Source organism: Carettochelys insculpta, chromosome 2, assembly GCF_033958435.1.
Source record: "Carettochelys insculpta isolate YL-2023 chromosome 2, ASM3395843v1, whole genome shotgun sequence".
Taxonomy (NCBI): domain Eukaryota; kingdom Metazoa; phylum Chordata; order Testudines; family Carettochelyidae; genus Carettochelys; species Carettochelys insculpta.
In genome coordinates this window covers 197,241,873-197,259,328 of record NC_134138.1, presented here as the reverse complement: position 1 = coordinate 197,259,328, position 17,456 = coordinate 197,241,873, and the positions used below count along the sequence as shown (strand labels likewise).

General features: G+C 42.2%; 1 protein-coding gene across 1 annotated transcript in view; it reads left to right on the top strand.

Moving 5' to 3' along the window:
- The first annotated feature begins 7,287 nt into the window (after positions 1-7,287).
- BFSP2 (beaded filament structural protein 2) overlaps positions 7,288-17,456 on the top strand; it is a 47,063-nt gene continuing 36,894 nt past the window's right edge. Inside the window, exon 1 of the mRNA XM_074985489.1 lies at positions 7,288-7,743. Coding sequence (XP_074841590.1) covers positions 7,288-7,743 — 456 coding nt within the window. The remainder of the gene's footprint in view (positions 7,744-17,456) is intronic.

Here is a 17,456-nt window from a genome sequence, read left to right as displayed (position 1 = left end):
GCGGGGATTTGCCCGTATAGAAAGGCAAGCGTGTTTATACCACCAGCACCTCCTTAAGGTACTGTGAGGGGAGTGCTATTTTATCTTACTAGTGGGAATCTAGAAAAGTTTCCCTAATTAGGTCACTGAATCAACACATTCCTCAGGAGGCCACGGCCATAAGGACAGCTGTACCAAATTCCCAGTCCACGCTGATCAGTTTCACAGCCAGAGGGTTTTTAAATTGGGCATTGTCACAGTTTCAGATGTTGACATCTAAACTTTCACAGCACAGGAACTGGGAGGGTCTTTATCCAAAATGGGATGGGGAGGGAGACTGCAAAATTGTTGTGGGGAGGTCCCAAGTTTGCCACTCTCATTTCTGTGTTGCCTTCAGGGCTGAGCTAGAGCAGGTGGCCAGAGACAGAGGTGGGGAGGTGCCAGGGGTTCCCAGCTGCTAGCCTAGATCAGTGGCCGATTCAAGCAGGGGTCCTCAGCTAATTTGGGGAACTGCAAGAAAAATGGGTGCCCCAGGCCTGGACATAGTTCCAGGGCAATAGCTACAGCTCAGTTACCCTGAGTCCCAGCAGGAACTTCCAGGGGAGGAAGCCCAGAGCTCCATGCCCAAAGCAGCAGAGCAGGTGCTGGGGAGGGGAGAAGCCCAGAGCATGGGCTGCCCTAAGTGCAGTCACTGGGAACAAAGCCACCCAACCCCAGCAGGAAGCCAACGGGTTGAAAGCCCTGAGCTCTGTCCCGAAAGCCCAAGGGTGAGTGGGGAGTGGGAAGCCCTGTCCTGGGCCACTGCAATGCAGAAGCGAAAGGTGTACTGCAGCTGGAGGCGACTCCAATCTCCCCACCCAGAGTGGCTGTGCTGGTGAAGAACTGCTCATATCCTTCCACAGCCCAGCCAGATTAGTATCTGGGAGCACAGGGAGATCGGATTTCATAGTCTACGACACGTTTTTCCACTGCCATGAAACTAGTAGGGCCATAGCTATAACCCTGCCTGGCTAGCATTACCCACTGGCACTGGATAAAGCATGTAGGAGGTTCAAGTTTGAAAAGATATCACAAGTTTTTAAATCTAGTCTAAATGGTCACATTAATGCTCTCTACAGAGCAGAGGACTGATGAAATCCTAAATGTCCTATTAAACACATATAACAGATAATACAGCTGCAAGAGGATACTTATACACAGACTATAAGGCATTTAAACACTTTTGCCCCATTATTGAACACAAATTTTAGAAACAAAGGCAGAAACCTTATGTAGAAAAATACAAGCTATTCAATATACCAGGCATCCTAGCTTCCATAGCTAGGGAAACAAATATTTACAAATAAGTAGTCAAAAGATGTTTTGGATAGTGTGGCTTAGAAAGGATGAGATTTTTCTACTTGGCATATACACGGATGCTAATTCAGTCTTAACATCTACAACTGAGCTGAGCAGAATGGCACGGTAAAAGCATGCCGAGGCTATAATCCAGACGTTGAAGGATCAAAATCATTCTCTGCTACCCATGGGCAACATGTCCTTTGGGTTCTTTGAGCAGTGGCCTGCTAAACCCAGGGTTCTGAGCTCAGCCCTTGAGGGATCTGTTCAGGGATCTGGGGCAAATAGATTTAAAAAAAAAAAAAAAAAGTTGGGGGGGATGGTGCTTGTTCCTGCCAAGAGGGCAGGGAACTGGACTCTATAACCTCCCAAAGTCTCTTTCAGCTCTATGAGATGTGTATCTCCATATATTTACATTTAAATCTGTCTAGCAGTGCAACCCAATTTCTGGATATACATAATACCACAGCCACTGCATGGAAAATAGTTAGAGAGCCTAACTTTCCCAGTAACAGAATTTTCCCTGCATACTACAGATGCCAAGTCTGCCATGCATGAGCCTTCTCAATAACAAAAGCAACAATACTGTATACTGTGCTGGAAAAGCTCTGGGTGCTAGAGATCAACAAGGTATAAAACATGCCTACCAGTGACAACAAACTAAATGGATCACTACAGAATGCTGAACAGACTCTTTTTTCACTAATTAGGTGCTATCCTAAGGTCATGGCTGTCGATAGCAAAAAAAAAACAACCAGAGAGATGGGCGCTGTGGAACAAGCGTGACATAAGGAAATTTCAGCAAGAAATCTGCTCATGTATTTCCTCCCAAAAAACACATACATGATTTTGAGTTCATAGCTCTCACACATTCTAGAATGCAAAGGGGTAATTGCGGTTACAATGAGAACTAAGTTCATCAACGTTAGACACTACAAACTAAGAAAAAACTATATGCAGAATGGTTGATGCTAATTACATCATCTCATCACTTATGACAAAACTACAGTAGTCAAGTGAAAGAAAACTTTGGAGTCCTTGAGTACATAAAAACTCAGTTCTGGAAACTACCCCAAACCAAGTGTCACTCCCCAAAACACCCAGTCGTATACCCCAACAGCTATTATTACAGACAGTAGTGGCTAAAAGTGGGCAATTGTAATTCATAAAATCATATATGTAATGCCAAAAATGTCTTTTTATAAACTGGATTGTTAAGAAACTATGAATCCCAGTGATAACTGAACTTACCAGTATTCCACACAAAAAGTGCTCTTGGTACACAACTGTTTCCATCTCTGCACACCGTATGAACATTCCAAGCTTCAGAATGATGTTCCGAGTTATCATGTAAACAGACTGTGGTGGGGGCGGGGGGGGCAGGTCTTGTAATGACAGATGTGTGCTGATTTATACAGGTGACAAATGAGGGGTGCAGGCTGGAGCATGGCAGTTGGGCTGAGTAAGTCTCAATCTGTGCAGCCTCCTTCATATCACCAAATGAAGCTATTGCACCCAAACTGTTGTGAGAGTCAGAGCAGTGATTGGCTGAGTTACCTCTGATAAGGTCTAGCACTCTTGGCAGAGAATAGATACTCACCTTACTTGCAACTGTATACCACATAGATGTAATTCACAGTCAAAATAGCTGAGAATGCAAAAAACTGGACAGTATCAGACAGCAAATCACAGTGATGTTTGAACCTGTTGATATTCTGAAAAAAGGGAAACTTCACCCATGACTGTAGTTCCTCCTAATAACTTTATAGACATAACAGACTTCAGAGAGAAGTGTCCGAGTGACAGTCCTGGAATCTTATCATACGTATGTGAGAACATTCCAGTCCAATTCCACCCTGTTAAAGACCCATTTGACTATATCCATAAATAAACCTACACCCCATAAAGTCAGTGCTTGACATCAGTACACCCCAAACACTCTTGGGTGCATGCCCATATATACTAATTCTGAACTGAAACAAGTCTGGTTTTATAATTATGACATACCTATTGCCCACGTATGTCAAGACCGTTCCTGACAGCCTTTTGCCAAGTGCCTATTACCATCTATTTACCCCTGTAAACTACCCATCCAATTACTGTGTGAAACCCAGAAAGGAAAAATTGAAATAGAGAATGAAAAAAAAAAAAAAACAATTTTTTTTAACCTGGCTCTGCTATCTCCCAGTTAGTCAGTGGATTTCCTTCGGGTGCACCTATGCAACTGGGGATTTTAAAAAGAATGTGGCAAGCATAACATGCTGCTAGACTAGGTATGGCTAACTCAGAAAGTTCTTGTGAAGCCCATAGCCAGAAAGCTGGTGGCTGTGAAGGGATGTCTCATATGGTTGTAAAGGTGAAGTTAAAGTAGGAAGAAATGAGAATGTAATGTCTTTCTTTGAGCCCCAGAAAAACCTCTGGAGGAAGAAGGGCAAATACCAAATTTCAGAATCAAGTAAAATCCAGCTAGTTAACATTCGTAACTCTCTGGAAACTAGACATATATATGCTGGTGTAGTCTGGCGGATTTACTGCTGTGGTGTCCTCACGGGACTTTGGATCCATTAGTTATGATAACCAGAAGGTTGATTGTGTGTAAGGGAGTGCATACCCACTGACCACAGCAGAGGTTCCCCAAAGACCACAGACCAGATAAGGATCCAAGGCACCCAGCCAGGGTTTATTGCCAAGCAAGGTACAAATAACACTTAGCAAGTACAGTATACTGTACTGATACCCTGTATATATGCACCTGCTGCACTGGACTGAGAGCCAGTGGGAATTCCACTGTCCCGCTACATCAGACAAAGACAGTCCCCGCATGGCATCACGTTATATACGGGTACAAACAAAGCACACCTCACTGCTGACGTCAGGTTGCCACCCATCTCCCTGTACCTCATAGTTTGGTTAGGTCATTTCTTATCCATCATGCTGTCATTTTAGACCTCTTCCTGAACTTAGGTCTGGATCTGTATGGAGTAGATACCAAGGTTGTCTTTAGTGAGCTGGTGAGACCTTGTGATTTCAACATATGAACCATACCGATTATTGTTCCACGCCTGTACCAAATCATCAGTTAGTGTTTTGTACTCTCTGCCCTGCTTGTGCCAACTTCTGTTAGAAGAGGGGTGCCTCTTGCTCACAGCTTAGCTTTGCTTTGAGCCAAGTTTTGTCCATTGTTAGCTAGGCCTCAAACCAGGCCTGTGCTGTATGGGCTTAGGCCTTCACCTTACTAAAACTGGGAGCCAGATTTCAACACTCATGCTCACTTTTAGTAGTTTGGTCGATGAGTAGTTCCCTAGGAAAGTAGCAAACAGATGACTAACATAATGAATGCCAATGAAAATGAGGTAGGAGCTGAGGCCAAAATAGAGGAAGAACAATTAACAATTACTTCAATAAATTAGGCGTTTCCAGGTCAACAGGGCCTGATGAAAGACTTCCAAGAGTACTCAGAGTGCTGACTGAAGAGCTATCTTTGAAAACTCATGGAAGATTGTAAAGATTCCAGAGGACTGGAACAGGGCAAATATAGTGCCCCTCTATAAAAAAGGGAATAAAGACAACTGGGGGAATTACGGACCAGTCACCTTAACATCAGTACCCAGAAAGATATTAAAGTAAATAATCCATCTCCAAACACCTGGATGATAATGTGACAAATTACAATCAACATGGGTTTGTAAAGAACAAAACTATGTCAAACTAACCTCATAACTTTTTCTGACAGTATAACTATCTTATTAGACAGGGAAAAACAATAGATTGGTATCCCTTAACTTTAGTGAGGCTTTTGATACTGTCTCACACGACCCTCTAGCATATGAATTAGCGATATTACAATCTATATGGAGCTACTGTAAGGTGGCTCCATAACTGGTTGGAAAACCATTCCCAAAGAGAGTAATCATCAGCTGTTCCCCACCTAGCTGGAAGGGATTGGTCCTGGGCCCAGTAGTGTTCAATATCTTCATCAATGATTTAGATCACGGGTGTCCAAAATCTGTCACATGGAGTCTTTTCATCCAGCCCGTGGCCCTGGCAGCAGTGCCATTTTGAAAACCAACTGGGTGGCTCGCTCTGAGCCATGTGGCTCTTTAAGGAGCCATTTGCAGCTCCCACCACTCACTCTTCTTCCAGCTCCCTGCCCTGCTGTGCTGAAAGAATAAAACTCAATTTAGTTGGTTTAATGGCCAGCAGGAGGAATGCGGCCATACAACCAATTAAACTGAGTCCCAGTAATTCAGCACAACAGTGGGGAAGAGCGGCGCAGCCATGCTGAGGAGGTGGCAGCAGCCTGGAAAAGGTGCAGCAGGGTGAGCAGCACCTGGGAGCTCCTGCGTAAGGTAAGTTAATCCTGGGTTTGGGGCTGTGAGGGATTTAAGCCTGGGGGCAGGAGGGGCAGCAGTTTGGGGCTTAGAGGAGTTAAGACCGGGGGGCAGCGGCTTGGGGCTGACAGGTGGTAAGCCTGAGGATGGGGTGACGGCAGGTTTGGGGCTATTTTGTGTTTGACCCCCGGAACATGTATAAAATTGCCATGTGACCCCGAGCAAAAAGCGTTGGACACCCCAATTTAGATAATGGCATAGAGAGTATACCTTATAAAGTTTAGAGATACCACCAAGATGGAAGGAGCTGCAAGTGCTTTGGCAGATAGGATTAAAATTCAAAACAATTTAGACAAATTTGAGAAATGGTCTGAAGTAAATAGGATGAAATTCAATAAGGACAAAGCACCACCTAGTAGGAACCAACTGCACACATACAAAATGGGAAATGACTGCCTATGCAGAAATAGCACAGACAAGGACCTGGGGGTTACTGTGGATAACAGGCTAAATAAGAGTCAACAATGTGCAACTGTTACAAAAAGAGACCATCATTCTGAGGAACAGTAGCAGCAATTTTGCAAACAAAACACAAGAAGTGATCCTTCCACCCTGCTCTGTGCTGCTAAAGCCTCAGGTGGAATACTGTGTCCAGTTTTGGGTACTACATTTCAGAAAAAAAAATACGGGCATATTGCAGATAGTCTGGAGAAAAAACAAAAAATGTCTTAAGGTATAGAAAATATGACCTATGAGGAAAGATTGAAAACAAAAACCAAAACCCCAGCACTGGGTTTGTTTAGTTTGGAGATGAGAAGCCTGAGGGGGCAGAATGACATGGCAATAATTTTCAAATACATAGAAGGTTGGTACAATGAAGAGCATGAGAATTGTTCCTGTTAACCCCTGGGGGTAGGACAAGTGACAATGGGCTTAAACTGCAACAGGGAAAGTTGAGGTCGGACGATAGGAACACTTTCCTGTCAGGGTAGTTAAGCACTGGAACTTATTCCCTAGGGAGGTTGTGGAGTTTCTATCATTGATGGTTTACAAAAACAGGTTGGACAAACACCTGTCCAGTATGGTCCAATTCTTACATAGTCCTGCTCTGAGCACTGGGGACTAGACTACAAGACCTCTCAAGGTCCCGTCCAGTTCTACAATTCCATGATTCTATAAATAGGACAATTCATAAAGTAAGTTACTTCTTAACATGTGTAAGGGTGCCCGAATCCAACAGTGTGCACGCACCCACACATGCAATATATAAATATAAACTGCTAAGAATCTGTTTGGCTTCTAGAAAACAGCAGTACTATTTTAACTTGTACACTGTAAGGAATTATAGTTCTGCAGTCTCTGTAAACTGCTTTGTCCTTTTCATATGCTCTACTTGCAGCAGCAGCTGTGAGATTACTCTTTGAATAGATTTGCTGACCCCGTGAAAAACCCCAATGTGACAAACAAGCCTATGCCGATCAGTGTAACACAATAGTATTGTTCCAGAAGGACTTGGGACAAAGCAATATCAACACAAAACCAAAAACCTGCATGATTCTGCACATCTGACCAGTGAGCGTATGGCACAGGGGCTTTGAGACAGTCAGTATTGTTTAATGCAATAGACTCTAGCTGCAGCATGCCCATGCCAAGACGTAGATCTTCCTTCTTGGGGCAACAGCCCTCTTTCTCCACAGCTGAAAGCATTGGGGCTACCAGCCAAAGGCTAAGCATTGGGAGCGCAGGAAGCCTACCTAGATCCCGAGGTGTCTATGTGGGTATTGTCCCCACTGGAGGCATGAGCAGCCTAGGGACCCGCGTGTCCCGTAGAGCCCTGGGCATCAGTAGTGTCTTCTTACAAGGCCTGCGCAGCTCCTGTTCAACTGTGCCATTAAGTCAGGGGCTGGAAAAGGGAAGGGGGCTATCCTATGAGAATCTGAACGGATGCCTGGTGGAGTACATAGAGAAAGTGAGAGCTCTAGAACAGGTCAACCAAGAGCTGGAAGAGCACATCAGAGTCTACCTGGAAAAGAAATCATCCAATGTCAACAACTGGGAAGCACTGAGAGAGAACTGGGAGACTAGCTATCATCAAGTGAGTACAAGAACTTTAATAATGAAAAAGCTTAATGCCTCATTAGCAAATTCCTAGCAGTGGGGTTTTGATGCTGCTGCTAAATGCAGCCTGATTCCAATGCACTCTGCCCTGGATGAAGGATTTCATATCTATCTCCATCATAATTAGTATTATCATTTCTGTGTATTAAGAAAAAGCTTATTAAACAGGAGAGGAGCCCCAGGCAATATATACATGGAAGTGATTGAAATGCAATCCCCGGTGTTATAGTCTGGACTGATTAAAATGAGTTATTTTCTCTTAGTTGTGGTTATCACAATGAGGAGCATAATTATTAAATGAAAAACTACTGACTGAATGAGTTTATCCACCAGCTTGATATTATCACAGCTTTGTTTTCCAATTAGCCAGATTTCAGTTTTATTATCTTATTTGTTTAATCACATTTTCTAAAGCTCTGTTTAGTTTAAAGTAGCAAGTTCATCACCCCGACCAGGAGGTTCTTGCCTGAGCACCCCCACTGACTCCTTGCCATTCTCTATCTTCCACATACAGTGTGCTTTAAAGCAACATGTTCGACCCAATGTTTATAAAGAAAAATATATAGCATCTCACTGTGAAAGGGTGACCACATTTGTTTAGTAAAGCATTTTCCAAAGTGTGGTCTGAGGCCTAGTACGAGTCCTTGGGGAAAAAATACCAGTCCTTAGAAAATATACAAATTATCACACAGTATCTTATTAATTTGGTACTTTTCGTATTTTCTTGCGTAATTAGGGTAATAACAATAAGTTAGGCACTCAAGAATTTTATATCAAGATTTATATTATTATGTATTATTATAGTGAATAAATAATAAACAGTGAAAATTTATTCTTTTTTTTAAATGTGTGTTTATATTTTTGGGCTGCAAAAAAAGGTACTGAAAAAAATTGGGTTCCAACTATATAAAGTTTGGGAAACTCTGGTTTAGTGGATAACAAATGCCCAAAAAAAAAAAAAAAAAGCCAACTCACTTTTTGTGTGGCTAATGAAACGTCTCAGTAAAAACAGCAGGTATTTGAATCAATGTTTGACTTGTGCAGCATTCACAAAGTACACACACTTTCATCCAGGGAATCTCAAAAAACACTTTCAAAATATTTATCAGCAGTCTCACGTGTTAGAGATAGGGTGGTTTCTAACAGGGCAAAGAGAGGCATACGGAGGCAAAGTAAGTTGCCTTGCGTGGACAATGACAGAGATGAAAAAAAAATCTAAGCACTCTGAATCCTGATCATATTCTTTAGCCATGAGACCTGACTTTCTCCTGCTGGAGGCTCAGTCCCTTCATTAGATACAGTAAAATAAGGTGGGGGAGAGAAAGCCACAGTTTCATTGTGGTTCAGTGGATACAGACCCCATCGGGAGCAAGGAGATGTGGGATTAATATTGAGCTCTACCTTTCATCAGTTACGTATTCTGTGCCAAATCACTGTTACTGTGCCTCTGTTTCCGCAAGCTCTGAGCTCTACAGATGATAAACTAGGAGTGTCACTATTATATTCAGATTCAGGGAAGGAATAGGAAACAGTGCAGGAAAGTATCAGTTTCCTCAGACAGTGAGAGCCAGACCCCAGCAAACAGGGTAAACTAACTCTTCCCTAATTTAACAGACTGGAAGAATAAACATCTGGTATCTACAGTGCTGAGGAGGGAAAAATGAACTAGGTGGCCATGATAAATTATTGCCTTTGTGTTCCTAAAAGGACTTCGTGGGCCAACTTTTCAAAGCATCTGGCTTTTGCCTGCCAAACAATATGTTTGCATACACATGCACCCATGTTGGTACACACAGATGTACACTAGAGAAGTGCACACACAGATATTGTACCTAATTTGAAGGTGTATATGTAATACACTGGCTTAATGAGCATGACCATGTCTCCCTCCAAGTTCAGCTGATTCTCCACTACAGCCCTAAATCTTTTTCAGTCACAGCTTCCTGAGGTGTATGGGAGCAGGAAAGCGTACCCTCTTTGTCTGAGTAATTATTAAACACTTAGAGCCAAAGAGTTTAGAAGAGAGAGATTCCTTGGCCTTACCCTCCTAGAAAAATAATTTGTTTCGGTCTTCACAGAGAAGCCTGAAGGAATGCCTGACATAGTGAATGCTGGTGGAAAAGGGGTAGAGTTAGTTTTTGAAATAAAAAAAGAACAAGTTAAAAACCATTTGGAAAAATTAGATGTCTGCAAGTCACCAGGGCCTGATGAAATGCATCCTAGAATCCTCAAGGAGCTGATAGAAGAGGTCGCTGAGCCGTTAGCTCTCATTTTTGGAAAGTCATGGGAGACTGGAAAGATTCCAGAAGACTGGAAGAGGGCAAATATAGTGCCCATCTACAAAAAGGGGAATAAGAACAACCCAGGAAATTACAGGCCAGTCAGCTTAACTTCTGTGCCAGGAAAGGTAATGGAGCAGGTAGTTAAGGAAGTCATCTGCAAGCACTTGGAAGGTAGTAAAGTGATAGGGAACAGCCAGCATGGTTTTGTAAAAAACAAATCATGTCAAACCAACCTGATAGCTTCTTTTGACACGATAACGAGACTCGTAGATAAGGGAGAAGCAGTGGATGTGGTATACCTAGACTTTAGTAAAGCATTTGATACGGTCTCGCATAATATTCTTATCGACAAACTAGGCAAGTCCAACTTAAATGGGGCTGCAATAAGCTGGGTGCATAACTGGCTGGCTAATCATTCCCAGAGAGTAGCTGTTAATGGTGCTCAATCCTGCTGGAAAAGCATAACAAGTGGGGTTCCGCAGGGGTCTGTTTTGGGACCAGTTCTGTTCAATATCTTCATTAACGATTTGGATATTGGCATAGAAAGTACGCTTATTAAGTTTGCAGATGATACCAAGCTGGGAGGGGTTGCAACTACCTTGGAGGATAGGGTCATAATTCAGAATGATCTAGATAAATTGGAGAAATGGTCTGAAGTAAACAGGATGAAGTTTAATAAAGATAAATGTAAGGTGCTGCACTTAGGAAGGAATAATCTGTTTCACACATACAGAATGGGAAAAGACTGTCTAGGAAGGAGTACAGCAGAAAGGGATCTAGGGGTTCTAGTAGATCACAAGTTAAATATGAGTCAACAGTGTGATGCTGTTGCAAAAAAAGCAAACATGATTCTGGGATGCATTAGCAGGTGTGTTGTGAACAAGACACGAGAAATCATTCTACCTCTCTACTCTGCGCTGGTTAGGCCTCAGCTGGAATATTGTGTCCAGTTCTGGGCACCCCAATTCAAGAAAGATGTAGAGAAATTAGAGGAGGTCCAGAGAAGAGCAACTAGAATGATAAAAGGTCTGGAGAACATGACTTATGAAGAAAGGCTGAAAGAATTGAGCTTGTTTAGCTTGGAAAAAAGAAGATTGAGGGGGGGACATGATAGCGGTTTTCAGATATCTTAAAGGGTGTCATAAGGAGGGAGAAAACTTGTTCTTCTTGGCCTCTGAGGAGAGAACAAGAAGCAATGGACTTAAGCTGCAGCAAGGGAAGTTTAGGTTGGACATTAGGAAAAAGTTCCTAACTGTCAGGGTGGTCAAGTACTGGAATAAGTTGCCAAGGGAGGTTGTGGAATCTCCCTCCCTGGAGATATTTAAGAACAGATTAGATAGATGTCTATCAGGGATGGTGTAGATAGTGGTCGGTCTTGCCGTCAGGGGAGGGGACTGGACTCGATGGCCTCTTGAGGCCCCTTCCGGTCCTAGTGTTCTGTGATTCTATGAATATAAATCTAAATACTGCAATTCATTAAAGGCTCCATACTGTCGGGGAGGTCAACAGAATTGCTGGGCCCTTGTGCAAGGTACATGTAGGTTGAGAAGCAACTCCATGCTTTCAGAAGGGGTGGGGACTCAGTCGGAAGAGGCAGGGATGGGGCATAAAGCTGCCAGCGCCCCCTGGACCACACTGCAAATCATCCCCACCCCCCTGCAAACACACACACACACACACACACACACACACACACACACACACACACACACCAGCCCTTAGCATCACACATAGCATGCCATCCAGGGCTCCCATGGCAATTTAAAAGGACCCAGGACTCCAGCTGCTGCCACTGCCACAGTAGCAGCAGTGATGGCCAGGAATCCCAGACACTTCTGAATCACTGGGCCCAGGGCAGTCACCCCTTTTGCTCCCCACAACCTCTGTCAGAAGGCCTGAGTCCTGTGCAAGCTTAATCCTCTTCCAAACTTAATAGGACCATTTGTATGGATATGGACAATGGCCGATTCCCACTTGTCCTGAGACTGATAACAAATTAAAAGGTCCATAAAGATCCAGTAATCTTCCAAAAACTCAGAATCATGTAATCTCCATTGAAATCACAACAGTGATAAAATTGGCCCAACACATTTTTTTTCCATTTCTGGTAGTCTGCTCTTCTGTGACCTCAACTGTACTAATTGCCAGCTGATAGACAAAGTTCCCCCTTCTTCTCTCTCGCTCTCTTTCTCTCTCCCAATGGAATACTCATTGATACTTAAAACAATGTCTCACCGCTCTGTACACATCACAGAATCATATTTCAAGCACTTTTCCCTGCCCCACACCCTGCTCCCCCCTCCCAGGTTGTGCTCATATGTCTCTGTGGGGTGAAATTATCATTACAAATAACTTTCTATGTTTGGGAAGACATTTAATTTAAAATTTAAAACCCTTTTGCACTTTACATAAGCTGATTGGGAAGGGAACTGGAAGGAAGAGATTGAGAAGGATAAAATGAAGGAAATTTAAGTTCCTGTCACATACAATTCTTTTCAGCATTCATTTAGTGCCTGTAGAAATCCCCAACTTTTGCATCTGTCCCATTTAGCATGCATACACTTGCTTTGATAAAAGCAATTGAATAGGCTAATAATTAATACAGTGAGTTGAATGATAGACAGAAAGATCAGCATGATTTGAAGCTACTGGTTAAACAGGTACAGGTCGCTGATTGATGGACAATACTAGATCAATGGATTATTGGAATGATCTGACAAAATATAAGGCCATTTAGTTTTGATTTTAAAAAGCCCAGAGCTTTCCTCTTCTTAAAACTTCCTCTTTACTTTCCTTTTCAAAATCTCTTCATCTTCTAGACTTTGAAGAAAGTAGCTAGCTGTACGAGTGATTCCCACTATTAAAAAGCTCTTGAACTGGTCATTTGTATGACCATCCATCACTTGTTAGAGACTCCCCATTTCAGAGCTTATAGGTTCTTTAACTCAGTTGTGTTCCACTGACTGAGGATATAGTAATATGCCTAAACTTAGGCATCCCACCCACATGCCAGGATATTTCAAAAAGGACAGATACAATGAAAAAAATGGACATATTTTGAAAACAAACCCATTTTTAATTTTTGTAATTTTATTCGATAGTTATCTGTCATCTGTGTTTAAATGACTATTCTCTTTAACAGTTTGCCTTCGCTCTTTCTTGGTCATTTCCATTGTAGCTGATTTTGATGTCGTTTTAAAAAGGACTGTGATTTCTGTATCACCAGTAGGTGGACTCTAGCTGCACAGGGCCCAGTTAATGGATTAGTAGCTTTTGGAATGAATATATTTTTGTTTTCCACGTTTGTCCTCATATTTAAGTTTTCTTTAAATTGCAGGAAAATTATATACAAGAAAGATTTTTGCACAACATCTCAGAATGTTCATGAACAATTAACTAAATAATGCAGCATGCCACAACTTTGTTACTTATCATATGTAAATTTTCCCCCACTGATCACTTAATAATGAAATCTACTGCATAACTAATTTGATAATAGTTTGACATTCTTTCACATGTTATATTGTATGTGTAATTAGGACCTTTACTTATAAAATTGCTGCATAGCACTTAGAAAACTTAGTGCTTTATTTTTCTGATTTCCTACATATAACTGCCCAATGTTAAAGTCAAATCTCATTATGAGGTCCATTTACTCTTCTCCATTTAATGGAAAAAAGCACAGTGCTTGAAAGGAATAATTATAAAACTAAATTGGTCCATTTACACTCAAATGTTGCATTCTATACAAATAAAATAGAGAACATGCTTCTGTGAAGATCCCTCAAGCCAATACTCCCCTCTGTTTTAACAAAGGATGCCACTGCTTTTTGCATATGTGACACACAACTTCAGAAAATGGTATTAATTTGAACAATAGACCGTTCCCAGCTAAGCAACATTAAAACCCCAATATAACACACGTCATCACTGACCTTCCTATCACTTACATTGGTTCCACGGTATCTGATAATTGTAAGCATTCCACGTGCCAAATTCCCATTAACTTCAGTAGGAATTTTGTATCTCGAGTGTTAATAGGATTGGGTCTCAAAACACATTAAATTAGCATAAAATATTCTTTAAAAAAGTCAGCATGTACATTATTACTGCACTAGAGCAATAGCTAATCCATATTTTCCATGTCCATTTATGTTATTGATTAGTAAAATGGGGCTAAAATTGCAACCAGTGCATCTTCTGGTACATATATACTACTAAAGAAATACAAAGCACTTTTAACAAATGCAACCTCACCACTGTGTCCTATGAACTGCTGCACCTCATACCACTCTCCCCAGATAAGCTTGGCAGAGTGAATGGACAACTTCCCTCCAGGCTTTTAAGGAGCCACCAACTACTGCACTTCCCTCAAAAGGGAAAGTTGTGGTAAGTGCAACCACCACCTAGGGCCAGTTAGCAAAAATAATTCAATTTTGCTGCTTGAGCTCCCCACAGCCTGAGGGCTCCATCTTCCTCTCCCAGGGAAAAGTCCCTCTTCCGGCAGTTACTAAGGTGTAGGACAGACAGTATGCTGGTTTTGCATGTCCTAGCAGATGCAGACGGTGAGCCAAGAGCTGCAAGGAAGAAAGTGAGAAACCTCTCTCTCTCCTTTCCCCCAAGGCTATGGGGGAATGTAGCAATTAGGAAAACATCCTGACTGCCCAAAATTGGTTTGTAGTGGCTAACATGGCCATTCTGTGGGATCCCTGCTAGTTTCCCTTTCTGCCTCCCTTTCAGTGCCCTCTTTCTGTTCCTCCCTTATTAGTCTATTTAATACCCTTCAGCAACCACAGACCAATCTCCTTTAGTTGCTTGACTTGCACAAACTCCTTTTCCAGCTCCACTCCTTTTCCTTAGCGCTGTGGTGGACAACCTGCAGCCCACTGATGTTGTGTGTGTGTGGCCTATGAGACATTTTGTTTACCTTTGCCCATGCACAGGATTGTCAGATTCTACTGGTTGTCACCTGTTACTTTTTCCTAGCGGTATTACAAAGTGACATGCATTTAAAGCAAGGCCACATGAAGGGAGGTGTGTGCAGATTGCACATAGCTTTGTGAAAGCCACGCATTCCCTCTGCATCCAGTCAAAGGGCTGCTACAACTTAATTGGCAACCCCTCCCCAAGATCTACGTATGCGAGCCGTTCACAAAACTGTCCTATCCTAGGAGACCACCTTGATTATGACAATCTGGTGACTCACTGAGATGAAAGAAGGCCACTCACGTGGCCCATTCTGTAGCCCGGTTACCCCTCACTGCCTTAGATTTCACTTTCTGCTATATCCACTCTGCTCATGGTTCTGCCTACCTCGCAGCTGTCTCTACAGATGATGAGCTGGGAGCTTACTTTCTGATTGAAGGGGGACATGAAAGGTGCTACTTGAGAAGTTGGAAGAGGCTAATAGTCCTCAGACTTCCACAGGACTTCATTGAGGCCAAGAATTTAGCAAAATGGGATTGGGTACTTTTATTCATAATGAGAATACATAAGGTTTGTTATATTTTCCAGAAGGTTTTCTATCATATTTAAACCTCATAGTTCAGGTTTTAAGTCAATGTCTAACCATTAGCAATCAGAAAATTGTCAATTGTCTTGAGAAAATTCCCCCTCCGCCCACCTGCCAAGCTTCTGGAGCAGCACAGCACAGTTTACAAGCTACATTATCAGAAGTGAAGGTGTAAAAAGCTGCTAGATGGAAGTCTTTCATCATTTCTTATTAGTCTACAAAAGGGTAACTAACCTCTTTATAGTCTTTTTATAGCTAATGCAAATACAAGATGAAGCTCTCTAGTCTGGCACTCTCTCATCTGGCAACATCTGAAACCCAACATGATTTTAGCTAGCCAGATAACCAATCATCCTGGCTGTGGCCAAGTTTCCCATGGTCCCATAAAGTCTATTTACAGCCACCAGTCCTGGCTCTCAGTGTTCTGTGCTGTTATTTAGCTGTAATTCACCCCAAATGTCTTCTAAGAGCCCAGTATGCAGTGGAAGCATGTTGGTAATTCTGCTAGACAATATTGACCTCCTGTGGTCCAGTAAATTCTCTTTCGGCACCGGTCAGGTCCTGAGGGTGCCAGACTAGAGAGGTTCAACCTGTATATGAGAGAAAGGTAGTTTTTCAGGATTCCAAGCTTCTCCACAAAGGTTATCCATCTTCTCCTCAGCTCTATACTCTAATTTAAACAGTATGCGTTTGGTTTTAAAAGTGCTGGAAAACATCTCATTGATGTCATTTGGAGTTGTTGCTATTCTACATCACACCTGTGGATGTTCCTATTAGTGCTGGACAGAAACTACAAAATTCAGATTTGAATACAGATTTTGAAACACTTTGGATTGAAAGTTTGACCAACCCCAAAGTTCTAGACAGCCTGGATCAAGAGATTAAGAAGCATCTCTAGTTCGTATCCATAAGCCACATAACAAAGTTAGCCTAAGCATCTCAGTAACGCTGAGTATTACTGCTGTGCGTTAGCAGCAGTGAAGGGTCCCGTGGCACCTTGTAGACTAACAGAAAAGTTTTGAGGATGAGCTTTCGTGAGCACAGACTCACTTCATCAGATGCTGGTCTGTGTGTTGTTATTCTTAAAATAATTGGAACAGATAATGTGCCTTATTTTACTTAACTGAAATCAATAGGCTATATTAGGGATCAGTTTGTCCCAGTGAAGTGTATAAACCCACCAGCTGAATAATCATGAATTACTCCCCTCTTGGATTCCACTGCAAGTCAAATCATTTCACCCACACATCAGGAGGTCCATTTTCATTTGGAACTGAACTGATCAAAGTACAAAAATGTAATAGTATTTCATATGAATAATAAAAAGAGCATTATTCAGGTTGGCTTCCGCTACTCACACAACACAGTCTAAATACATATATTTTTATTTACTGATTTTGGACAGACTTTCTCTGAGGGTGGATAGTCAGCAGTCCATTGACATTTTACAATATCTACAAAGCAGAAGCTCTCTGTTGTATTGCACCTATGAAAGCCAATAAAAGATTCCACAATGTCAACGTTAGATTCGAGACTCACAATTTGTCAGACCACTCTGTTTATTAGCAAAGCTGCTCTGCTAATGCATTCAGAAGAAGGTGAGCCCCCTGCTTAGGGCTCAGGTCTCTCAATTTATACAGACAAAAGAAGGCAAGTTAATAAACAAAGAAGAAAAGAAAAAAAAAAAACCCAGACACACCCACACACCCCACAGCCCCTGAGACTAGTCATGTATCTTTATTTCCATTTCACCTTCAGCAGTCTCCTGTTTATGACTCTCTGGTTACCTTAATTAATTACAGTCTAGCACCTACTGCTCTGGTTCCTGCTTTCCCAGGCACACCTGGCTCCATCCAAACCCACCCTACATTCCTACACACAGCATAACTTGCCCCT